The following is a 24,591-nucleotide window of genomic DNA, read 5'->3' on the forward strand; positions in this document are numbered from 1 at the left end:
TCTTTGTGTTGTCTTGTGTTGGTCTCACGCTGCTTAATAACTGTTTAAAATTTAATAATTACCTTTTGTTAAGGAATTTCCGTCTTTTTTGATGTGAATGCGGTGATGCATGGTAAAAAAAGTGGATAGAAATGGATGAAATATGTATTGCATTTAAAATGTATCGCATGTCTTTTTTGATGGAATGACTATGAATATATTAAATATAATAATAACGTTTCACGTACTTACTTTTTACTAAACAATTTTGTACGTACTTTTTTTATTACAAGAATTTTCTTACATTTTTTTTTATTTTTGAATTTTGTGTGCCGAAACTTTTACCTTTTCTTTATTACTTTTTGGATTTTAATTTTTGTCAATTTTACAAGGACGAATTTTTTGCTACGATTTTTGCAGGTAGAGGAATATAGTGGGACTTACCTTGATTTAAGGGCCCCCTCCGCAACCAACTTTTCTAGTCCGTCACCAACTTTTGAAAAGTTTTGAACTGCGAGTTACCTAGCGTACTTTTATAGCGCAGTGGAATGTCTATACTCGCAGATAAGCTAGTCACATGAATCTCACAATATTGAGTTATGCAATTGTGAGCAATATTTTCATGTGTAAAAAAATATACATTTGCCTTGAATTTTGCGTAGTTGTCCCTTATTTCCCGGAATATTTACATGTAATTGTTTCCCGGAAACTTACTTATCTTGTCTGGTGTAAAGTATAAGTTTGGTGAAATGTCTTAGCTCGAACTCCTTGTTAGTGAATGAACTGTATAGATTTTTCTATTGTGATGTAATTATTGACTAGATAATTAGCATATTTTATAATAAATTTCAATAATCAGGGATGCTCACAAACTGATAAAAAAATTGAATATATATTCAACTTTCTCCCTTAATATTACACGATTTGCATAAAAAAATCTCGTGTGTAATTTAGTAAATAAATTTCAGTAGTTTGTGATCATCCAACTTATTGAAATTTCGAAATTTCTGAATAATACATATTCCCAAAATACTGACCACTAACAAAAACTACTATTCTTTTCTGTGCTGTCACTCTTTCACCTGGAAAAAAATGTAGGAAATAAGAGAAGCTACAAAGGTAAATTTAATGAAATATTTGTACTCAAAAACATAATTTTCAAGTTTGCATGCATTAAACAAATAATTGTATTAATCCCTAATTTCTCCTAATATATTTACACATTTATCTCGATCGATACTTGTATTTAGCTTAGTTATAGTGGAGAAAGTAGGGTAGGACATATACTGTGAATAAGTTATGATCACGGTACATGTATTTACATAAATTGCATTATTTCTTAAAAAATCTTGAATCATTGTGAGGTTTACAAAAAAATGTGTGGTTTTTGTCCAGTCGTTGGAGAAAGTTTTGGTCCAAAACATCCAATTCGGACTTTCACCATCGTTATCGCAGGTAGGTTAAATATTCTTGATAATTTCGTGTTTCATTACACGTACGTATGAAATCATGCAAGGTGTAAAGCTTATCTCGAGAAAAGTTGACTCACAATGGAGGCGCAAACCATGTTCAGCCCAGATAATTTTTTGACCTTATTAGTTTGAAAGAGCAAGTCTTTACAAACAACATTTGGTTCGGCACTTGGGCAGATGCGCAAATTTCAGCATGTTATGGGCGCCGCAAGTTTGCAAAACCGCACGAAGTTGAGCTCGCGCTGGGCATTGCCCGAAAAATCGTGCGTTTTTGCGAAACTTGCGGCGCCCATAACGTGCTGAAATTTGCGCATCTGCCCAAGTGCCGAACCAAATGTTGTTTGTAAAGACTTGCTCTTTTAAACTAATAAGGGCAAAAAATTATCTGGGCTGAACATGGTTTGCGCCTCCATTGTCAGTGTACTCAACGCATATCAAATTGATCTTATCAATCCCAGTCAATTACATATATTATGCATATTTAAATATGTAAATCGTGCTATGATACATATATCTCCAGTCAACAATTAGAATCACCTACGGATTGAGTTTAATTAGTCAATTTTAAAAAGTGAGACCTTTATTTTCGCGTTATCACAGGCTCTTAAATCGATTCCGAGATGGAGAGTGATTCAAACCGCATTTCCTCACGTGATGCATTGCACGGCTCAACTTCTGATGAATCGGTTAGTCGGATTTATGTGTAGCATAACAATTTGCTAAATTTTTGCATATGTAATTTTACGTAATTAAATGAAGGAAACAAAGCGGAATTCAGGGCGGTTTGGGCGCAGCGGAGACAAAATTGCTCTACACGCTGCACTGGATACTTTTAGATTCGGCGGAAGAATGTGCAGACGCTGATTTCGAAAAGGGTCTCAGACCCCAAAATTCATTCCATTATCTTTTCCCAATCACCGCCATTACGGCAAGTCAGATATTTTTTACAGTGGCTGCGGAAGCCGTGGGGACATCTGGGGAAGTGGGGAAGTTAACATTATAGGATAAGGGGAGAGAGGGGCTTGTATAAGATGGGGAGATGATGCAGACATCGAATACCCGTGGGGAAACTGTCCCTCTGTCCCCACGATTCCGCGGCCACTGTTTTGCTTAGCTACATATTTACGATTGCTTATCTTTAATTGAATTGTTGTTCCGTGCAGCTCTTTGTTTACCTCTTTGCACCGCTTTGTTCCCAACTGAGGGTGACAGATTTCAACAATTTCCGGCTGGAAAATGGCTTTCGTGTCTGGCCTTCCATGTGGGGACATAAAGTTCCGGACAAAGTGGTGTGTTTCAATTGTCCCGTGAAACCAACGAACCCCCTCAGCCCCTTCTTCATTAGGAAGCAGAAGAAGGACCCGTTCGAAAATGTGTTTGGAGGTAAATTCATAAAAATAAATTAAGTTAATAAAATAAAAGTTGGCAAAATACTTTGTCGAAATGTACAGTATTTTGAGCTCCGTTCTTCCCAGGGTTTGGATTTCCAATGCTGTTACACCCACAAAAATACGAAAATCTGAATGGAGAAAGTAACATTCATACGAAAATACAGGTTTTGTGAAGAAATTAACTTTTTATCGCTGTCAAAATATTTGAGTTTAAAGAAATCGTGAAAACAATTTTATTTTGACAGCGATAAAAAGTAAATTTCTTCAGAAACCCTGCATTTTCGTACCACTGCTGTCTTCCCCACTCAGATTTTCGTCTTTTTGTGGGTGTAACACCCCTGGAAATCCAAACCCTGGAATGAACGAAACTCATAAAACACTGTATTTTGATAAAGTATTTTCCGCCTCTTGCGAAAGTACAGCAAATGTTGAATGATTAATTATTCCACTTAATTATTCATTCAGATAATACATCAAAGACTGGCGGTGGAGGAAAAATGTCGACCCCACCACCAACCCCGGAACATGCAAAGACTGAATTCAGTACTAATTTGGTTCTGGAGGAAGAGGTACCTAGGTCCAAATCTATATAAATATTAGTTTGCAATTTTATTGGATTCTTAAATATGCAAATTAGCTCGAAAAGTTGGCGTCACCTTCTGGCCAAACGGCTTTGTCTTCTTCCGGTGGAACGGTCCCATTTCCAGAAACCATTCCTGAAGAATCATCAAGCAACGATGAAGAACACGTGATGATCTTCAGACTGGGGTCAATCCCAGAATCGGACGGGTTAAGGGAAGGATCCGTCTTTAAAGTGAGAAAAGTAAAATCAGATCGAAATCTTGTGAATTTCGCTAAAAAAATATTAATTGATCAGATGTCCGTCCCAATGCGTCGTCAGCCCAGTTGCGAATCGTCCAAGACGTGTCCGTCACCTTCTTCTGATAAGGCAAAAGATAGAAAAGGGTGCGTTAATAAATTTTATAGTTTAAGTTTCCGGCAAAAATTTCCGGAATTTTGGAACTAGGTTCGGGGAAAGTCAGGGTGAAAGTGTCTTTTGGGGGAAAGTATTTGAAAGTTTCTAGGAACTTTTGAAAATTTATGGCAATTGCATTATTTTTTCGACTTTTTTGACTCATTTTGATGAGATTTACAAAAAAATGTGTGGTTTTTGCTCATTTGTTGGAGAAAGTTTTGGTTCAAAACATCCAATTCGGACTTTCACTATCATTGGGAATATTCAAAAATTCCTCGAAAACTTTCGAATTCCCGGAAATATTTGGGAACATTCGAAAACTCCTGGGGTTTACGTTTGGGAAAAAATATTTTTTGGGTCGAGGGAAGCTTGGAAGATTCTGCGAGACAAAAACAATGATTATTTTTGCCAGACTTTACATAATTTTATCACCACAGATCTAACGAGTCTGCCGGGCGACCTAGAATGGACTCATCCCCACGCCCCTCCATCGGAAAGAGTGACGGTACACCGCAAGCGTACAGTTCAACCCCCGGAGGTGGTGGGGGCGGAAAGGATTCGACTCTACTTTGGAAAAACTTGCGTTTGGCCAGCTTCATGGATGTGGCGGTTCTCCGCTGCTTATTCGTCCCTCAATGGGTACATACACAATTATGAAATATGCTTAGTATTTTGTTTTTAATTGTGTTCTATGAGACTATTTATTATCGTGCGACTCCATGACTCATCACCAAAATCATGACCACATTTTTAATCATTTCTCCGCTCTAGGAATTTATTTTAAAAATCTAAGTTCCAATTTTTCCGAAAAACTTTTCAGCTTGAGATCTCCTTAAAAACATTCAAAATCTGGAGTGTTCTTTTTAATTGGCAACGAACTGCTCTACTAATTCGTCGTCCACAATTTTTAAATCAATTCCCAGAGCCGAGAAATGATTAAGAATGTACTGATTTAACGATTTGGCGATAAATCATCGAGTCCTAGTTTTATAATCTGCGTTACATGAGTTCCATGATCTATGATTTTTCATTTCAGGAAGAAGAGGGCGTTTACTGGGGATGCATGTATTTGTTCAAAAGGTAACAAGAAAAAAATACTTATTTGTGGTACATATTTTATCAGCAAATTTTTGCATCGTTGAATAGATTTGAAGAAATTGCTGCACACAAGGCAGCTTGCGCCGAGGAAGAAGTAGCAACGCGACAGCGGAGCAATTCCTTACCCACGCCAAAATGTCAAAAGTCTTATTTGGCCGAACTGGCCCTTGCTGTAACTACAACTCGTTTAGAAAACGAAAAAAGTCAGTAATACATACATACATAAACATAATTCTATCACATCAAAACTAAACAACTAACTTTATCCTTGTGCAATCAAATTGCAGCTGCTTCCGCAAAACCAAAACTCAAACCGGAAGGAAGCATACGAGGAAAACGCGGAAGTCATGGTCAGACGTCGCCATTTTTCTCCTATTCTGCATGCTCCTCTCCAGTCGCTCAGAGAAGGTCAAACGATTCCAGAAGAGGTAGTGAAAGAGGGTCCAAAAAGAAAATCTCAATGTTGGATTTAAAATCTTTTGTGGAGAGCAAAATGTACACAAATTTCCGTATTTATGCAGTTTAATTTACTAAATAATGTAATGACACTTGGTAAATTTTATGTAGTTTATCAAAATCTGAAAAGAATTTGGAGAAAATGGAGGTAAGAAGGAAGAAAAAAGGAGAGCAATTACGATTTCTTATAATGGAGGCCTCCCAGCGTATGCTCTCCGATTTTGAGCAAATTAGCGTCAATCAATTACAAATTTAATTAGTATGAAATTTGCGAAAAACACGATCTCCCAATGGGCACGTTTGGCAGTGATATTTGCATCCCAAGAGGAGAAAGCGCGCTGTAAATTTGGAAAGTAAAATTTGTCAACTTTACTGCACGTTTTCTCCTCTTCGGATGCAAATATCTCTGCCAAACGTGCCCATTGGCAGATCGTCCTTTTTAAATATCTTATTAATTACATTTGTTATCGATTGGCACTAATTTCGTCAAAATCAGAGAGCATCCGCTGGGAAACCTCCTTTGTTACTGTCGGCATATAATTAATATATGCCTCATCCGTAGGATCTCGACAATGAAATGGACCCCTTCGTCCGACCCAAATCCGCCATGGGTCATCGGGACGAAGACGAAAGTAATGTCAAGGACAACCTGGACGATAAATATTTTGGCGAACAGTCAAACTTATTCAAGGGAAAAAGTATGCCAAGTCTTAGGTATGCCAAAATACATCAATATTTATCTCTAATCAATAACTCAACGGGTGTGCATTTTGAAAATTACATTTTTCCATATTAATTAATCACATCATAAAAAAACTACCATTTCTGGAGGTGTGCATAATCTATTTTCAAAATGCAAATGTCACTATTCTTCTGCACATATTTAAACTAATTCTTATCCACCACACTTTGATGACCTATTTATTTACGACCAAAAAATTGTCCCCATTCAAATTGCTGTGTTCATAAGTGAGTGAGAGTTGTCTGATTTGATACAGTTCTCTCCACTCGATTGAGTTGGCAGCACCGACAGGGTAAGTACATCAGCCCCCAGCTCTGCCAACGCCATACTGATCATAGACCAGTTTTAGCAACAGCAATTTATACGCAATCTCTCTCTAATAACTCACTAACAACAACTTTCTCCCGAGTGCTAACACATACAATAATTAATTATGCCTTGCTAACTTAACTTACATATAAGTACATGCAACCTTCTTGAGGATAATCGAGTTAATATGGTCATTGGCGGCGGAAGAAGGGGGACAGGAGGACATTGCCCCTCCCCCAGAATTTCAGCAAAGTCGCATCTTCCATGTTAATAAGCATATTGTCCCCACATACCCCCCCCCACCTTCCGCCGTCACTGAATATGATTTATATTGTGGATGGCTTTGTTCATGTTGTTTCTTCAGAAATTTCAACTAGAAAATGTGCGTGCTACATAATTTACCAGCCAACTTTCACCTAAATTTTACACTTGACATGCTAGCGAGATATAAAAAACGTCTGAATTTCTAAATCTCCAACTGCTTGCATAGTTTTTCGTTAATTGTTAACTTTTTGAAAGTGATGACAAATTTTCAGTGAAAATTGCGACTAAAGTTTTGTAGTTATTTATAAAATGATGCGTGACTTTTAGTCAATTCTGTAGTTTTGTATGCATCATCCTCTTGTGTTAAAGGTTTATTAGTTAGTTAATTTTACTAACATGAATTGAATCCTTGGTGTACAATTCAAGCTACATTGTGTAGAAATAGAATGCAACAACTAACGTAGAGAATTTTGAGATGCTCTGGCTTCGTTCAAAATTTACAATACTATTTTTTTTACTTATACCGTCTTTACGTAAATTTTGCAGGTATTGCGGCATGACCCGACTTCAGCCGTATCCATTGAAGACTGACAAAATCCCAGTGCCAAATCCCATCATCACGGTGACAGAACACACCCCCGCGCCCACCCCGTCCCCTGACAGAATGTATCGGTGAGAATAACGATTTTCATTTAAGGGGCATAATTTTAAAGTAGGAATTTCATTTTTAGGAGACGTGCCAGCTCGTTGGAGAGCCAATTGAACTCCTTCATCCACCAATTCGCGCTGGGTAGTCGGCGTGGGAGTGGGAGGCATCTTATTAGGTCAGCTTAAAACAAAACTACGTCTTTATCTACCATTTGGACATGAGCAATCCTCTGCAAAATCCATTTGTCTAAAATTCAATCCCAATTCGTAGACAAATTATTCATCGCAGATTTGATAAACTGCGTATTAACAGCAACACAAATTTTTTCTTTGTTGATTTTCTCGAATTTCTTAATTGGTGACTAGAACGCAATTAGTAATTAAGTTAAATGTATGTAGTTTGGAAACTTTGAGGGTGGTCATCACCAGTAATTTGTATTTATTGTAAAAAAAGTGAAAGTAACTGGTCTTTGAAATCATAAGGTGTGCGGAAGATTGCCACCCATTATTTGCTACCCCTGAACTGCTACCCATTATCTGCTACCCGTGATTATTTGCTACCCGTGATCATTTCCTACCCCCACCCGCAAGTATTTTGGTCTATCCTCACTACCAGTGATATTTTTTAGCCGACAAAATTAAGGTCTTATGAAATTGTGACTAATACTCTGCATTTTCTTTTTAATATTCTCTTCTTGGTATTGAGTATTTACGACACAACTATGCTTAGTCTTTGTGCACCAGGCAAAGGTTCTGGCTTTAACCTCAATTTTTACAGGTTGATTGTTTGTTAAAATATTTTATGCTTTGATTAATTATTATCTTTCTAAAACCTACTGTGTGCAGTGTTTATATAGCTCGAGTCAGGGACAGAGTCCGCTTCAAAATTTTTGCCAAATGATCCGTACCAACGACTATTCACAATCGTCAAAAACGTTCCAACAATCCATTGCAAAATTTCAGCTTTTTTATACAATTTCAAACCCCCTCTGGGTCCTCCTGGCAAGTTCATACCGAAGTTCATATTTTTAAGACAATTTCTAAAAATCGGTATTGGGTAACTCCTTATGGCAGATAGTATACATAGTCGAAACTCCGTTTTGGTCCAATTTGCAATAATTTGCATTAATTTATGTATTTTTATAAAGATAATATGCACACACATATTTGTAGATACAAGAACAAAGACCAAAATGCTTGCGGGTGGGGGTAGGAAATGATCACGGGTAGCAAATAATTACAGGTAGCAAATAATGGATAGCAATTCATGGGTGGCGGATAATCACGGGTAGCAGATAATGGGTAGCAGTTCAGGGGTAGCAAATAATGGGTGGCAAAGATCCGCAAATCAATCATAATCAATGATTATTAATCATTCGTTTATGTATTTATTTCGTACGTCTGCAAGTTTCTAATCCGTATTTAATAATGTTCAAGGTGAACGAGATAATTGCCTTTATTTCAAATTGGATATTTGCACATTAATTAAATAGGTCACACAGCGATACGAATATCCAGTACACCGTATGCGAATCAACAGAAGCTCCCGGCACGGCACAATACATTCGAAGCGATGGGACAATCAATGTCAAAGTGGTTTTCCAAGTAATGAAAGAGAAATTATAATATAATATTTACGTATTTATAATATAATTAAATACTGTATGCATCCATGTTTCTTTAGGCCGTGCACTTAATCTGTGCCAGAGAAACGATTCATCGCTCAGTCAGAGTGTGTCAAGTCGTTCTGAATCTGATCGACCATTTGTACCTGGACATTGAGAAGGACAAGGAAATCATGAGTGTTCTAGAAACTGTGACTCGGTAAGAAAAATGCAGAATTTATTCATAAAATGACCTATGCTAGGTGGATTTGCATAAAGGTCTTTTGCATAAGGGTCATATTGCATAATCTTTATTGACTAAATACCTTTCCACCGAAAAGAACTTTTTACATAATTGGATATTGCATAATTTTAAACTTTTCGAAATTTGGTGTAGTCTTGCAGTGATTGATTTATCGGTATTAACCTTGGTACCGCTTGTTATTAAGGGGTGAAAGCCCTTTATAAGATCGTTATGTCCGTCTGTCTGTCTGTCCGTCTGTCCGTAGCTTTGATAACTTTTGAACCAAAAGACATAGACACTTGAAATTTTGAACATAAACTCCTAACGTCAATGGATAGGACGAGTTCGAAGATGGATACTGTGACATCGTCACCTGTGACGATGACGTCGTCACAGTGACGAAAAGTGACGAAAAAGTGTCACGTGTCAGTTTTGACATGTGACACATCGATTTTAACCGTTTTTCAACGAGGAATTCGAAAATTCATGTCATTTTGCACTTGGACGTCACCTGTGACGATGACGTCGTCACAGTGACGAAAAGTGACGAAAAAGTGTCATTTGTTGTTTTGGCATGTGACATATCATTTTTAACTATTTTTCAATGAGGAATTCGAAAATTCATGTCATTTTGTACGTGGACATCACCTGTGACGATGACGTCGTCACAGTGACGAAAAGTGACGAAAAAGCGTCACTTGTTGTTTTGGCATGTGACACGTCATTTTTAACTATTTTCAACGTCGAATTCAATGGTGACCTTCATTTTGACCTCAGAGGTCATCTAAAGGTCATAGGGCATATATATGTCAATTTAGCAGGAAATTCATTTTAACGTATGAAACAGTTCTTTCACCCCTTGGTTACATTCGTTGTAACGGTTTATTAAAATTATGCTAGCCTGTAAAATTTTGCTACCGATATGGCAAAACTTTTGTACCAAATGTGCGAAATAAATGAAAACTGCAAATATACCATTATGCTAAATTGTCGTTTTGTATAATTTGAAATTAGACAAATTCCCTTTATGCAATATGGGTGTTATGCAAAATATGTAAGTTATGCAAAATGACCCAACATAATTATTATTTATTCTGCAAATAATTCCAGCGTGATAAGCGCCATGGGATGTGCGCAAGGTTGTGCAGATTCTCAACGGTGCACCCAATCCGACGCGGTGCGATCGCAAGCTCAAAACCTACTTTTACGATTGTGTCAAAAGTTTAACGTTCTCTTTTCAAAATTCTTCCAAAACTTTGTCATCCAACAAAATTTGACCACCGTGATGGAGTTCTTCCATGCGCTGTGTGGTTTCTGTATGGATTCGACCAGCCTACTTTCTCCGATGGCTATGCCAAGTAAAAATTATTCATTAAGTTGTCCTCGTATACTGTCTCATCTCATTAAGCACATTTTTTGCAGATCCAAAAATTAGAGATTTCTATACCGGTAAGAATATACTACAAACCGTTTTTTGAAACTTTCACCTGTATGTTTTTTTAAGTCTTTATCCAATTTCATGAAAACCCCACGAGATTTTGGGCGCAACTCCAAAATTACCGAGCTATAGTTCAGACTTTTTTTTAAACATGATGAAGAATTGGTTCTTTCTTTACTGACAAAAACCTTTAATTGTTGCTCAATCAACTTTTCATGAAATAAATTATCAAAATTATGCATTTTTGGGCCTGGTAAAAAGTGATACCGTAAGAGATATCAGGATCAAAGTTCGATAAACTTAACGCTGAGTTACCTGATGACATTACACTATCAATTCATCACTACATATGTACATTACAGGTTACAACAATGGAATGGAAAACAATCAGCAGAAAGTGGAGTGCCAAATTTTCAAATTCATTTTTAAAAGGCTGGTCACCAGAATGGCGTCGGTTCATCATCTTCGTGCCACAGAAAATATGGTAAACAACTACATATATTATGAAACATACTCGTTTTTAATGTGCTCGTTATAAAATTAGAATAATTTCTACTTTTTGCAGGCATTGTATTGCGACATTCGCCAATTTATTAACTATGTGTATGAAAATGATGGAAACACGTTTCGAAGAGTTGCATTGAGTGCGTTGCTGGACTCCGTGAGTTTTTAACATTAGCGAAATATTTCCTATTCACAACTGGTTGAAATTAGTTGCTTTCATTAAAGGTTGATCGGCCCAATAAGAAGAATGCGAGACAAAGTCAGACGACTCGAGTGGTCAGGTAATTACATAACATTTTCTTGTATGCCGTAAATCATCCTTATGCATTAACGCACATACATTCATCGAATCCATCGTATTTACAGGAGAATGACAAACACCGAAGATTCACCCGGATATTACATAATGGACGAGACGACCGGACCTCAAAGCAGTTCTAGGTAAATACACGATGAAATGAACATATTTACAAAAGGCGATTAGAGATGGTTTGCACAAATTCATAATTTAATTATGCGATGGTTTTTGGTTGGAGAGATTTCTAACTTTTTTTATGTGAAAGCCCATGTCTCGAACTATAGGTAAACATATTTGGCTTCCGGTGTTATGCACTCTGGGGCATGAGGCAAGGTCAAATTTGGAGAGGTGTCCTTTTTTAGTTTTCCAAACCAGTGTTCTTATAAAATGGCGTCGAACAAAAGATTTTTTCTGAGGCCCTAGTGCAGAAATCGTCTTTGCGACTATTATCAATGGATTCAGCATGCTTTTCGCTATATAAAACCACTTTTGTCTCATGCTTATCTTTTAAGTCCATTTTGTAGTTTAACTTCATACTTGTCCTATGGAATGCTCTCACGAACGCAACTCCTCGACTTTTAAGGCCCCCACATTTTAGGACTTTGACACTAAAAATCCCAAATGTTGTTTATATCCAAGGTACATATAGTATATTGCACTGTAAGTACTTTTGATAAAATTTTGATAAGTGGTTACACCCCAGGAAATGAGTTTCCATCAAACCATATAAAATTTTTACAAAAGTTCTCCTCGAAATTGAAGCGGAACTTTAAAATTTTTTAACTAATCAAAACGCAGTAATTTTATTATTTTGTCACTTGTACCTTGTAGGTAAAATAGTTCTGCAGCAGGGAACACAAAAAAGTTATTAAAATTTGTTTTCAACAAAATTTGACTATTAATTTTCTAAATAAGTCCAAGAGTTTTTTAGGATTCCACGTCAGCTGATTAGCTCGGGTCCTTCTCCAAAACTGTTTACCCAAAATCTTCACTGTTGAAGTTAATATTACTTAGGACACTTAGAGCTTTGCCCTCAATCTTCATTTCACCCAGTCGGTCCGTTTTTAAGGTCAGGAGGTCAATTTCCCGGTGCACGGTCCGATTTATCACTTTTCATGGAAAAGTATCAGCGATGCTGGAGGGCCCACATTATTTTATTCATTACGGATTCTTTCATTATTAGATATAATCATTATCTAGGGTTATAATAATAATAATTTTTCACCTCTGACCTCTTTGGTTATCATGCCACATGAATAATTACAGTTTGGAAAGTGGGTTTTTGACACCTTCCAACTCTGGGGGCTCTGGAGGGGACATTTGTGAAGCTATCGCCTTAAAAATTTAGAGATATGTTTTTGAGAGTATTATCTTGCTTGTCTATCAAAATAAACTCAAAATTCGAGTGTGCACCAGAGATATTCAAGCGCAAAGTCGTGAAAACCATGTCTAATCGCCTTTTGTATCCGTTTTAAATATTTGTTTCAACCGGATGGGTGAAAATCAAGCGTAGAAAATGGAGCATCGTTTCACTGTCAGTGAAAGGATTAGATTATTTAAAATGTTCAATTTCTTATGGGATTACACTCAATGGATTATTTAATCTGATTAAAGTAATCCTGCAATTGCTCATACCCGTTCACTTCGTATTTAGTGAAAATGGCGTATTTTTCTCAAGCTCCACTCACAAGTCTACGATAAGCTTCTGCGATAAGCCTTGATAACGTTGAGCCAGATAATAAATATTTGTGAAAATGAAACCAACGTATTCAATTAATCTAACTTTTTTTCTTTTAGCAACAAGAAAGGCTTTTTCAAAAAGAAGAGTTCATCATCAACTTGTGCAGTACGTTATGAATTATAAATCCCATCAAAAAAATGACATTTTTAATTCATTCTAAATCATTTTAACAGAGCATGGGCGACACTGACAACACTGGAGAAAGTCCAAGTGGCACGTTATCCCGAAAACATGCCACGCTCACTCCCAAATCGAGTGAGATTGATTTGGTCGCCAAAAGAGGGGCTCCATCCAAAAAGGAATCCCGTTTGGTGTCCTGGTTGATGAGGGGTTCCACCCAAGAAAGATCGTTAGACTTGGACGGGGAGGATTCTAACGTTAGCAGTGGAACGGGCGCTTCCGAACCAAAAAGGACCATGCGTCAAGCCACCATTGTCCAGAAAGCGAAGCGAAGAGTGGAAGAACGGCTAAGGAGGATGAAAATTAAGCGAGATTCTACCAATGAGGACAGCTTGGCTGGGGGTGAGTTTAATTTTATGACGTAATAACTTAACCTAGGACTTAATGACTCATCCCTAAAATCTTCAACTTGTAATTATTTGTCAGCTCCGGGAACCTATTTTAAAATTCTGGACGACAAATTTGTAGAGCTAGGGGTAGCCATTTTTTTTTAGAAATATACACTCCAGATTTTGACATTTTTTGAAGGAGGAAATCTCAATTTTAAGAAGCCTTCAGAAAAATTGGAACTCATCTAAATTGGCTTAAAAATTCACCGCTATTCCATTAATCAACTCACGGACTACGTGAGAATTTGAATCGTCCAGAATTTTAAAATGAATTCCCAGAGGCGAGAAATAATTAAAAACGGGTTGATTTTGACGATTTTGGTGATGAGTCATCAAGGCCTACATTAACACTAAATGATTTCATATTTATTAAGCTAAATTTTATTTTTAGGGAGTCGCAAGGGTTCATTGGAAAATGTGACAAGTGAAAATGTAATTCTTCTGAAATTTTGAGTATATTTTATGAAGAAAGTGGTGAATACGAATCAATTCATTTGATATTCACACAGGTGATTGGAGAAACTAGTGAGTTTGTTGTCCTTAAAGAAAGGCGTCTAGTCAGCAAAGATGTCGTCAAAGCAGGTATTGGTTCGTCTATATATGCAGTTTTTGTGACCATTTTTAGCCATTTAACGCTAAAAAACACATAAAATTCTATACTCAATTTTCCTTTATTAGGCATCCGACGTTTCGGATTTTTATTGGAAATTACTCATCCAGGATCACTCCCAGACGCCGGACTGATGGCTGCGCTATTGGATTTGGTCGGTGTCATATATGCATATTTATGTACATTTTATTCAGAATATTAACAATCTTTTTTGCTATTTAGCCTAAAACCGTTGTTGTCGCGAGGTCATGCATGTTATTGGAATGTAGCTATTTGGTCCATGCATGTAACCGTGGGCATTGGCCGCTCTGGATGAAATTTCCAATTTTTCGACCCTCATGCGCAGGCCTCCCTGCAAAACCGGTCGCGTCAAAGTCAAAGTCTTACGCTTTGCAGAGAATGTCTGGAAAAATGTTTCATCAGTGGGGAGAGGTATTTGCATATATAAATATTTGGTAAAAAAGCACCGGATCAAATCCATTTACAACTCTGCACTTTTAGGCTATTAATGCCCGGCTGGAAGAATACAATAAAAAGAACAGGCAAAAACTCATGGAACTGGATCTTTCTGATGAAGCCAAGCAAAAGGAATTGGCTCAAAATGATGAAGAGGAAGATTTTTTGGATGATGGTAAGAAAATGCGCTATAAATTTTATTAAAAATTTCTGAAATTTTATTATCTGATTTTCAATTACAGCCAGCATCATGGACGGGGCCGAGTGTCCCTTGGCCCTTCAAGTCCTCTCGTGCATGCTGCTCTATGAGATAACGGCATTCATACGAGAAACATACCAGGTACACATACGCATGCATAACTTTGATAGTACCCAGTGGCAGCGGAAGTATGGGGACAGAGGGACAATGTCCCCACGGTTGTTCGATGTCCGCATCATCTTCCAATGTTATATAAACCCCTCCCTCCCATATCCCATAATTTTAATGGTACAGATGTCCCCACGGCTTCCGCGGCCACTATTGTACATGCTCCATGGCAATGATATGCCAAAAGAACAGTGGCCGCGGAAGCGTGTGCGCAGAGGGACAATGCCCCCACGATTGTTCGATGTCCGCATCATCTGCCCATCTTATCTAGACCCCTCCCTCCCCCATCCTACAATGTTAATGTCCCCAGATGTCCCCACACCTTCCGCGGCCACCGATAGTACCAAAGTCTTTGTGTAAACAGAGTTAAATGAAATTCCTCTCACTTTACAGACGCTCCCGAAAGCCAGCGTTGTCCACAAACCACCCCCACCACCCGTCAAGAAGGAGGAAGAAGTCGCCCCGAAACCCGTCGTGGTTTCGGGCAATGCAAATCGTCGTTGGTCATATGGTACTGTAATACGGTTTCCAGAATTGTATTTTCTAATTTTACAGTTAAGTTAGGAAAAAACTCCTAGGATTAGGCCAGGCACAGACCCAAGGGTCCCACTCGCTCCAGTCCATTTCAGATCAACCTCCCCCTCCGGCGGGGAGTGGGGAAAGAAAAATCAGCTTCGTCCTCAATGACGAACCCTCCACGGAAAGTGGGGAAAAAAGCCATGGTGCACACCCGGTAATCAATAGAAATAGTTTGATCCTTTAAAGCCTAGTACTCAGGACAGATTTTTTAAGTGAAAAAGTTTAGGAGGCCATTCATAAATTATCCCAAAAATCGCGAATTTCTAGACCCCCCCCCCCCTCCTTTAACATGTGTCACATAGCGACGATATTATTGAAGCCCCTTTCTCGCGTGACATAATTTATGGACCTTCCCTAGCAAAAACAGGAAACGAAATTTAAGTAGCATTTTGCACTCGATTTGAAGAAATTCTCCAATTTTGGTACACTTTTTAGCGAAATTCAGATAATTCCAGTGAAGTAATTCACAGGAATTACATTCCAAGTCAGAGGAGTAATTTAATACAACCGTAAAATTAACGTGAAAAATCCGTCTTGAGTACTAGGCTTAAAACACGTGGAATATTTTACCTGCTAAAAATATTCGCTACTTATCGTACCAGGAATTACCGGAACCTTCGCAAAAAGCGATGTCTGCCTCCGACGCTCGGAAGGTAAGACCCTTATTATTGCGGAGAGGAGCGCCAAGCACGACAACGGCGACGGGAGGATCGTCATTCAGAAGAAGAAGTATTAAATTGAATAAGAAAGCGAAGGATGGAGATTCTGACTGTAATTAAATTAAACTAATTAAAGTTTAATATTAACCTAGAGAGGTTGTTAATCTGCGTATTTTTTCAATTTTTAGCCATGAAAAGATCTGATTCGATGACAAGTGCTCGACGAAAGGTGAGCTCCGTATCGGATGAAACTTCAGAACATAGTGGGGACGAATCCCCTGGGGTCATGAGTAATGAGGACGCTCAAGCCGGTGGTGGCACAGCTGTGACGCAGGATGAGGAATGCCTCTCTATGCCATGGATAAGCACGATTATCGAGTTTTTGTCCAGCCTGAACTTTAGGTAATTGGTCAATTTACGTTTAAATAAACCGTTACAACGCGTGTAGCTAAGGGGTGAAAGCAGTGTAGGTCAAAATGAGTATCATATTGTTTCTTTCCGGTCGAAAACCTGTTAAAATTGACACGGCTGACGTGTTTTCGACATTTGTGATATATGTATCAAATTTAAAGTTTGGTGAATTTTGTGTGACCTTTTGTGACCTTTAAGGTCAAAATGGAGATCCCTATTGAATTTCGGGTTAAATTTCAGTTCAAAATTTGAACTTCAAATTGACATATTTAACATTTGATGACCTTTTCTGCCCTTGAAGGGTGTGACCTACAGTGCCCATCTCCGAACTCGCCCTGTCCCTTGGCGTTAAAAATTTACGTTCAAAATTTCTATGACTTTTCGTTAACGCTTTTTCGGATCAACGGACGGACATAACGATCTTATAAAGTGCTTTCACCCCTTAATAATTACGGTTGACTTAACTGTCTATATCTCCTGCAGGTGCACACACCAAGGTTTTTGTCACCCGCACTGCCCCCGCCGTCTGATGAGAGGAGTATCCCGACTTTTGAAAGCCGTACGAAAAGTTTACGGAGAAGAGTTTGGATTTCCAAATGCCAACTCGTGGGGTTTAAACCATCAAGACGAGGGAAAGGATGGGGCGAAGGAGAAAGTTGATGATCCCAGCATTTTGAAATATGTTAAACAACAAGTACAAGGCGGCTTCCATTCGCTATTCTCCATTTTAATCAAAGCGGGATCAATGCTGAATGAAGAGCAGTTCCTTTCCATCCTTCCGATCACGTGGGAACTGATTTTAGAGCCTGAAGTTCAGGTTAGGAAATATGTAAATGCTATGATTTGAGCATTAAAAGAAGTGGCTATTTTTTCATGCAAATTAAGTTTAAAATTAGCATATTCTTTTAAAGCTCAGACGTTAGATCCATAAGCTCATATCATAAAACAAAATATTTACTGATTTTTGTCTGATTTTTCAGGTTAGCACGTGCGCATCTGCACTCTTTATTCTCGCCGGGGTCAAGGTTCCAGAACAAGTTCGGCTCCTTTTAGAAGGAGATTTTGAACATGCAAATCCCAACACGAGAATTAGTGCTTTGCTAAAATTTCACATGCTATGGGTATGTTTTTTTTAACACAATCATCAAGATGGCTCCCTACTAATTAATTCAATTTTACATTTATATTTCTATTTTTCAGAAATGCAGACACCATGTTTGGGTAAGAAATCGAAAAATTCCAGGAAACTTTAAACATTTAAATAATGGAGTGATATCTTTTTACTTTTATTAGCCAAGAATGGAGGAAAACAGTACTTTCAAAGCACCTCCTCCTGGAATAGAATTCACTTTACCTTCACCCAGAATCGGAGTGGAATCCATTGCTGTCGTTGATCCACGTAAGCTTAATCTCATTTGTGTGAATAGAATTTTATTTTTCCAAGGTACTAATTTGTGTATGTATGAATTTTCTTGCAGCATGGATGCCTGAAATACGAGCTAAAGTCGAGGAAGTGACCCTCACTGACCAACAAGTATCTCGGGTAAATGGGATTTCAAAATTTCTACGCTAAAATTGTTCAATTTGTTCTATATATGTTTTATAACTTTCCCTCAAACAGCGATACTTGGTAACCGCAACAAAAACCAGGAAAACTCAGCAAGCCGAATTGGTTAGGTTAGCCCTAAAAACGGAAGAGGACAAAAAGCGTACTGAACGAGAACAGTTTCTCATCACAACCGTCGCAATTACAAAAGAAGCTTCGTATGAACCAAGTAAGTTCAGCAGGCTCATAAATCGATTCCCAAAGTTTGTCCTAATTTTGTCGTAATTAAATTATGACAACTTTTCATATTCCAGGCTTGCACCATGTCGTCGGTGAAGACGAGGAGGAAGAGGGACAAGTATTGGGACAGGTACGCAATGCTGCATTAATGACCCCGACAAGCTCCAAAATCATCACATTTTAATCATTTCTCGGCTCTGGGAATTTATGTTAAAATTCTGAACGATGAGTTTGTCGAGCACGTCGTTGTCAATTTTTAATGCTGAGAAATGATTAAAAATCTGTTGATTTAGGCGATTTTGATAATTTGTTGAGTTAATTGTTTCGTACTTTGATTTAAATCACATTTTTTTTTTCAGGGGGAGAAAGCCACGCTGGGGGCGACAAGCTCCATTCCTCCGAATCTTTCTTCCGGTGCTACTGCAGCTGGAACTGACGGGGTCACATTGCCTGCGTCTTCCTCCTCGAAAGCGTCCCACCTAAAGTCTCCCACCATGTTTCCTTCCTCCCTGGGATCTGCGGCCATCCATATTGCACAACTGCTCGACGATCCTGCAGTGACCCTGGATGGCAACGCGGTCTACGAGGTTGCTTATGCCACTCTTTGGGATTGCTTGGTGGAAGATTCCTCACTCTTTTTGCGATTCGTGTTTGAAAAACTGACTCGTGGAAGGCATGAATTAATGTTCAAGGTACATTCCGTGCTCTTAGTTAGGCTTGTCACCTCATTTGCATAAATCTCACTATGCCCATTTCGGCGATACGGACTTTCCATGTTGAGTAAACCGTGAGGCGACAAATTTGCAGAAACAAATATGCAACCGACATTTATGTAACGACATATAATGCAACCCGGCAAATATGCCACAGACAAATATGTAACCGACAAAAATGCAACCGAGAAATATGATTTTCCACAAATATTTAATTACATTTACTACTTTAATTTTAACTGATAGTGAGTAAGACTCTGGGTCACTGACGAATGCGTCAAAATATGCAAATGAGATGACACGCACAAATAATTCCACTATGTGGCTACTGTAAAATCCATGCATGTTTACGGCAATTTGTGCTCAAATTGAACAGAAATATGTAAATATACTTTCATTTTCATGCAGGTTCTACGCCACATAATTCTCTTTGTGCCAAGACTTCCGCAACAAGCAGCGTTTGCATTGTATAATCACATTATCGGATTTATCATGTAAGAATCGTGGATTTAGAATGATAAGTGTATAAAGATAAGTGGTCTCAATATCCATACATTAAATTATTTATTAGGTATCACACACGATCTCCACAAGACGCCAGGTACCACATAGCAAAATTTTTTCATTTTTTTGCATGGCATCTTTAAAAGTGCAATTCATCTTAACTTTTTTTTTCATGAATTACATTTCAGTCCTGAAATGATCGGGTCTGCTTTATCCGTGTTGTGGATGGTATAAAAATTTACATTTTTGGTTAAAATGTACAGAATATTTTTGCACCAAGCTCATTTTTTAATGTTAATTTAGGTTGTTCACAGCGTGCAAGGAATAATGTTTAAAGATTTGAAGCAAATCCTTCGAAAAGAACAGTGTGACGCGTTCATTTTGCTAACTGCGAATATTCCCGCAGGTAACCTTCTTTAAACAACTTGAACTTTTCATATTTTAAATAATTTTAATTAAATATTTGCAGCCAAGAAAATTGTGGTTCATGGACCAATGGGTGAGCTGAACAGGAATTAATTAGTGAACAAGAAATTGCATACGTTGGATAACTACTTATCGTTACTAAATTTCTAAAGGTCCCGAAGCCGGAGGAATTCCTACCCAGTTTCCAATTCAGGAAGATACACAATTCGTCCAAATATTAAGGGAGTCGTATGACTTTTTTAGGTAAAATATTTTAATTGTTGGCTTTAAATTGTGGTATCTGATGCTATTTTTTTTACATTGTTTCTTCTTCAGTATTGATGAAGAACATCACAAGGAATACTTTTTGGTGGACTTTAAAACTCGTGAGTGAAAATTTGGTTCAATTTCGTCAAATTTCAAATTTTATTAACTTGAGAGTTTTTTTTGTAGACCAAATTCATAATCCGAATTCCTACGTACGAGATTTCTACTTCTTCTCTCGGGCTCAACATCCTCAATTGAGTCTCGTACATATGGCTCCAGGTAAATACATATGTTCCAATCAATTTTTACCTTAAAATCAATGCCATTTTACAATATTATTTGTAACTCTATGCAGATCACGCGTACAATGCGTTACAAAGACAATCTTTTATACTCAAGTTTCTCGAAATTGGCAAAGGTAAAATTTAATTTATTGCAAATATGTAATAGTGGATAAGCCTGATCAATATTATTTTTGCGTAGTGACATTAACTTGGGCGATATTGAAGGTATTTAAGCAAATTCGTCGACATATTTTTTTGCATGACGCAAAATTTCTTAAGTTTCCATTGTTCACTGATATTCTTTAATGAACAAATGTATAGAATGTTGATCAAGTGATGCAACGTGTCGTTTTTCTCCACGAGGAACTCATGAAATTGCCAGCCTTTCCGAGAAAAGCGTTAGGTAAATAAATGCTTAAAATGCTATACCCAGTTCTCACAATTTGCTAATTAATTAACATCTTTCTCCCGTTAGAATCTGATATGGACATTTGGAAGGGAGGGATGATGGGAAGGGTGAGCTAACGTTATTATTATCCTTGAAATACAAACATATTAAATTAATCTTTATGATTAAGTATTAAAGACTTATTATGTAATTACATACAGGAACTACTCGGACTTGATGGTAGGATTAATGCAGAATGAGATTGATGAGGGGTGTCACTCAGATCCGCAGAAAATGATCATATTTGGCGACATGCTTTTTGGAATTGGTTGAAAAAGTTGAAATTTTGCATGCCGGATTATGGGAACATTTTTTACGATTGGACAATCTCACAAACATTTATATGCAGATTGCGATTGCGACCCCTTTACATCCATGTTGTGACCCTGACTTGGACCAAATCGTTAGGTTTTCAACTTCATGAAAAATGTTCAATTTTTTTAGTCCGGGTGTCCTAAAAAATGTCCTCTACAGAAATAACTAATTCCAAAAATCAAACAATTTTTTAGACAAGCTAAGATTTCTGAATATGATCATACTGCATTTCAAAAAAGGTCACGTTAATAATTCCCCTCATCAATCTCTCCTCACTCTACAACTCTCTTTCCTTAGTCCTACACAAATTCATGTGGGCGAAGCTTATCACCCGCATGTTCGAAGCAATGTCGGGAAATTTCGCGTATTCAGGAGACATTCATCTCTTCATCAATGTTTTAAGTGGCAAGTTGCTCAACTTTTGTTATGTAATTTAATTATGAAATGAGAATTCTTAAGAATGTACGAATATTTTACCCGGAAGGCTCTCTCATGGTGCATTCTGAAGACCATTCGATCATCCGATACATCATAAGCGCAATGGTAAACGCAACATTCTTAGGGGGCCGTCCATAAATTACGTAACGCAAAAATCGCGATTTTCTAACCCCCCCCCTTAACGTATCACTGGAGCCTTAGATCCCCCTCCCCCCTCTCGCGTTACGTAATTTATGGACGGCTCCTTACTTAATAATGTATAATTTCTTCGATTTTTACATCATAATTTCTGAATTGCGTAGATCAACGGCGTCCAGCAGTTTAAAAACATATTTTCTACCAATGGATACTTACTGGTGATGCCGCCCCTCTTGTTGCTGTATTCGACTCATCAAAGCAATGCACTGGGTAATTTTATAAGCAAAGTTTCTTCGCCATACTATAATCTACAAATTTTAGTCACTCTGCGAATCTCTTTCTCTTCTTCCAGTCACGGGGGCAGTAGAGTTTGCCTGTAAAGAATTCTATTTACTTCACCGGAAACCATTCGTCCTTCAAATGTTTGGAGCATTGGCTGCTTTACTGGATACCGATGATACAGCACAGTTTGGAGGTAACCACGTGTTTCGATAAGTCCTCCACCAAATCTGATGTGCATGGGGTGGTGTCATTTCAATTATTTACTAGCTTTTACCAACGCCTGAATACTTACAGTGCGATGACGCCAGTGGTTTCGATTCAATTTTGACGAAACCACACTATAATTATGTAACATTAGAATTTAACACGTGTTTCAGGATTTTTCATAAACTAAATTATGATAAAATCTTTGAGCGAGAATTTGCATTTTTACCGTGAAATTTTTCTGGCGAGGGAGAAAAATGCAAATTCGGGCTCAATTATAATTTAGTTTAAACTGAGCATTATGAAAAATCCTGAAACATGTCGTCAAAGTTTCGTCAAAATCGGAGCGAGACCGCTGGCGTCATCGCATTGTTAGTTGCAAAAAATCTTCAAAAAATTGTTCTCTAATGATGAAGCCGGCATAATTTATAATAATTTCTGCCGTGGTAAATATTTCAGACCCCACGCGTGTCCCATCAAAATGCTTGTTTCGACTGCTGTTATCACTTGAAACCCCGACCCCGGATCCGCTCCATATTACCGAACTTATTCATGGACCTCAACCCCTGCGCCCACTGGATTTTTGTTATCACGACGATTCCGATGAAATCACGGTTCTTGACTGCATTTCAATGTGCGTATGCGTCGTGGCATATGCTGCAGACTCGTTGAGGGGTCAACAGATGCTGGTAAGTTTTTAAAGAGGATGATAATTCTACTGTTCCAGGAAAATATGTACAAATTCTCGGAAAATATTATAATATTTCAGACCATTTTGGAAGCCGTGGTTCCCCCGTATTTGACACACATTCAAACCAACAAGACCGAAGGGAAGACGGAACGCGATATCATAAATCATATCGCAGTTGCAATGAAAACACTCGTCAACAACTGCGAACCATTAGCAAAGTAAGTTTGAACGGCATACTAAATATGCAGACTAACAATGGGATGGTGTCAAGTGCAACACTCGGATTTTGTTGAATTTTTGAAATTATAAATATAGTTCAAGTCAATAGAACCAAAGTTTCTTGAGGCAGTTTGTCCGATGTTTAGCAGAATTTATCAAAATATTCGAGGTCAAAGTTGAAAAATGAGTATTTTTACTAAGCGAAGGTAGCGAGTTTGCTTGATAAAAATGCCCAGTTTTATCAACTTTGACCTCGAAAATTTTGATAAATTTTGACCATCATACAAACTGCCTCAAGAAACTTTGCTTGTATTGACTTGAACTTCATAATTCAAAAATTTCAACAAAATCCGAGTATTGCACTTCACACCATCGCATTGTAAGAAATACTTTAAAGCATTAATTGGACCATTTTTTGTGCGTATTTAGAAATTATTCCGGCCCCCAAATGGCCAGTCCAACCGATCTGCGGGGTTCCAGCCAACGAAATTATACGAGCAAAGGTGGCCAAAACCTTTTAACCCCGGGATATGAATTTGGTGACGATGACTCCCACTCAAAATACATGAGTGACCACTCCCGAACTAAAAACGTGTATGATCGTGACATGCAAGACTCTGAAGTTATTCGAGACGAGTTTAGACGCCCAAGAGATACTTTGTTATGTCTTGTTTCCGACTTTTACTCAAAGTGCTCCGTAAGCTGCTTAATTGTTCCTCGAGTGCATATCGTTGAATAATCACTCACTTATCAAGTAAAAATTCCTATTTTTCAGACAAGACTTCCAGAGTTGGGTAAGAATTCGAAAAACATTTCGAAAATATATCAGTCTCCACATTTTATTTTTTCGGTTTATCGCAAAAATACATTATTTTTTAGCCAAAAAAGGTGGCAACGAAGCCAAGCCCGTGGAACTTCTTGACATTAAGAGTCACGTGGTACTATGCATACACTGAAAAATTGGTTTACAGAACCCAAGCTAATTTTTTATACGGTTATTTTTTCCTTTAGCGATTGTCCGAGGTTTGCATGAGCTTGCTGAAGGTCAGTCCGTATGACCCAGGTGAGAAATAATTTTACAT

The 24,591-nt window shown here is 37.8% G+C and overlaps 1 protein-coding gene across 14 annotated transcripts in view; it reads left to right on the forward strand.

The window, feature by feature from the left end:
- LOC110856349 (protein unc-80 homolog) overlaps nucleotides 1-24,591 on the forward strand; it is a 36,161-nt gene that overhangs the window by 4,499 nt on the left and 7,071 nt on the right. For 8 of the 14 annotated variants that reach the window (XM_035856875.1, XM_035856878.1, XM_035856864.1 and 5 more), the window contains 68 exons: nucleotides 1,078-1,098; nucleotides 1,375-1,434; nucleotides 2,052-2,137; nucleotides 2,211-2,379; nucleotides 2,615-2,834; nucleotides 3,308-3,411; nucleotides 3,480-3,656; nucleotides 3,720-3,808; nucleotides 4,256-4,457; nucleotides 4,855-4,898; nucleotides 4,965-5,119; nucleotides 5,204-5,411; nucleotides 5,484-5,520; nucleotides 5,935-6,086; nucleotides 6,371-6,406; nucleotides 7,234-7,359; nucleotides 7,419-7,511; nucleotides 8,829-8,940; nucleotides 9,020-9,159; nucleotides 10,294-10,541; nucleotides 10,606-10,632; nucleotides 10,984-11,105; nucleotides 11,187-11,282; nucleotides 11,336-11,406; nucleotides 11,492-11,566; nucleotides 13,221-13,269; nucleotides 13,338-13,686; nucleotides 14,125-14,165; nucleotides 14,243-14,315; nucleotides 14,412-14,497; nucleotides 14,566-14,775; nucleotides 14,845-14,974; nucleotides 15,042-15,139; nucleotides 15,560-15,677; nucleotides 15,727-15,899; nucleotides 16,348-16,516; nucleotides 16,593-16,806; nucleotides 17,299-17,632; nucleotides 17,796-17,936; nucleotides 18,016-18,036; nucleotides 18,109-18,214; nucleotides 18,294-18,358; nucleotides 18,437-18,590; nucleotides 18,676-18,731; nucleotides 18,961-19,293; nucleotides 19,723-19,808; nucleotides 19,886-19,915; nucleotides 20,007-20,046; nucleotides 20,122-20,224; nucleotides 20,288-20,317; nucleotides 20,397-20,487; nucleotides 20,560-20,609; nucleotides 20,677-20,769; nucleotides 20,846-20,908; nucleotides 20,974-20,999; nucleotides 21,096-21,177; nucleotides 21,250-21,290; nucleotides 21,384-21,402; nucleotides 21,835-21,942; nucleotides 22,022-22,080; nucleotides 22,278-22,383; nucleotides 22,466-22,588; nucleotides 23,059-23,288; nucleotides 23,369-23,508; nucleotides 23,939-24,206; nucleotides 24,285-24,303; nucleotides 24,389-24,447; nucleotides 24,521-24,572. In XM_035856875.1, coding sequence (XP_035712768.1) covers nucleotides 1,078-1,098; nucleotides 1,375-1,434; nucleotides 2,052-2,137; nucleotides 2,211-2,379; nucleotides 2,615-2,834; nucleotides 3,308-3,411; nucleotides 3,480-3,656; nucleotides 3,720-3,808; nucleotides 4,256-4,457; nucleotides 4,855-4,898; nucleotides 4,965-5,119; nucleotides 5,204-5,411; nucleotides 5,484-5,520; nucleotides 5,935-6,086; nucleotides 6,371-6,406; nucleotides 7,234-7,359; nucleotides 7,419-7,511; nucleotides 8,829-8,940; nucleotides 9,020-9,159; nucleotides 10,294-10,541; nucleotides 10,606-10,632; nucleotides 10,984-11,105; nucleotides 11,187-11,282; nucleotides 11,336-11,406; nucleotides 11,492-11,566; nucleotides 13,221-13,269; nucleotides 13,338-13,686; nucleotides 14,125-14,165; nucleotides 14,243-14,315; nucleotides 14,412-14,497; nucleotides 14,566-14,775; nucleotides 14,845-14,974; nucleotides 15,042-15,139; nucleotides 15,560-15,677; nucleotides 15,727-15,899; nucleotides 16,348-16,516; nucleotides 16,593-16,806; nucleotides 17,299-17,632; nucleotides 17,796-17,936; nucleotides 18,016-18,036; nucleotides 18,109-18,214; nucleotides 18,294-18,358; nucleotides 18,437-18,590; nucleotides 18,676-18,731; nucleotides 18,961-19,293; nucleotides 19,723-19,808; nucleotides 19,886-19,915; nucleotides 20,007-20,046; nucleotides 20,122-20,224; nucleotides 20,288-20,317; nucleotides 20,397-20,487; nucleotides 20,560-20,609; nucleotides 20,677-20,769; nucleotides 20,846-20,908; nucleotides 20,974-20,999; nucleotides 21,096-21,177; nucleotides 21,250-21,290; nucleotides 21,384-21,402; nucleotides 21,835-21,942; nucleotides 22,022-22,080; nucleotides 22,278-22,383; nucleotides 22,466-22,588; nucleotides 23,059-23,288; nucleotides 23,369-23,508; nucleotides 23,939-24,206; nucleotides 24,285-24,303; nucleotides 24,389-24,447; nucleotides 24,521-24,572 — 7,708 coding nt within the window. The remainder of the gene's footprint in view (nucleotides 1-1,077; nucleotides 1,099-1,374; nucleotides 1,435-2,051; nucleotides 2,138-2,210; nucleotides 2,380-2,614; nucleotides 2,835-3,307; nucleotides 3,412-3,479; nucleotides 3,657-3,719; nucleotides 3,809-4,255; nucleotides 4,458-4,854; nucleotides 4,899-4,964; nucleotides 5,120-5,203; nucleotides 5,412-5,483; nucleotides 5,521-5,934; nucleotides 6,087-6,370; nucleotides 6,407-7,233; nucleotides 7,360-7,418; nucleotides 7,512-8,828; nucleotides 8,941-9,019; nucleotides 9,160-10,293; nucleotides 10,542-10,605; nucleotides 10,633-10,983; nucleotides 11,106-11,186; nucleotides 11,283-11,335; nucleotides 11,407-11,491; nucleotides 11,567-13,220; nucleotides 13,270-13,337; nucleotides 13,687-14,124; nucleotides 14,166-14,242; nucleotides 14,316-14,411; nucleotides 14,498-14,565; nucleotides 14,776-14,844; nucleotides 14,975-15,041; nucleotides 15,140-15,559; nucleotides 15,678-15,726; nucleotides 15,900-16,347; nucleotides 16,517-16,592; nucleotides 16,807-17,298; nucleotides 17,633-17,795; nucleotides 17,937-18,015; nucleotides 18,037-18,108; nucleotides 18,215-18,293; nucleotides 18,359-18,436; nucleotides 18,591-18,675; nucleotides 18,732-18,960; nucleotides 19,294-19,722; nucleotides 19,809-19,885; nucleotides 19,916-20,006; nucleotides 20,047-20,121; nucleotides 20,225-20,287; nucleotides 20,318-20,396; nucleotides 20,488-20,559; nucleotides 20,610-20,676; nucleotides 20,770-20,845; nucleotides 20,909-20,973; nucleotides 21,000-21,095; nucleotides 21,178-21,249; nucleotides 21,291-21,383; nucleotides 21,403-21,834; nucleotides 21,943-22,021; nucleotides 22,081-22,277; nucleotides 22,384-22,465; nucleotides 22,589-23,058; nucleotides 23,289-23,368; nucleotides 23,509-23,938; nucleotides 24,207-24,284; nucleotides 24,304-24,388; nucleotides 24,448-24,520; nucleotides 24,573-24,591) is intronic. The other 6 variants (XM_035856870.1, XM_035856871.1, XM_035856869.1 and 3 more) reach the window with 6 other exon arrangements.

The sequence above is a fragment of the Folsomia candida genome, unplaced genomic scaffold (genome assembly GCF_002217175.1).
Source record: "Folsomia candida strain VU population unplaced genomic scaffold, ASM221717v1 Fcan01_Sc015, whole genome shotgun sequence".
In the NCBI taxonomy this organism is placed as follows: Eukaryota; Metazoa; Arthropoda; class Collembola; order Entomobryomorpha; family Isotomidae; genus Folsomia; species Folsomia candida.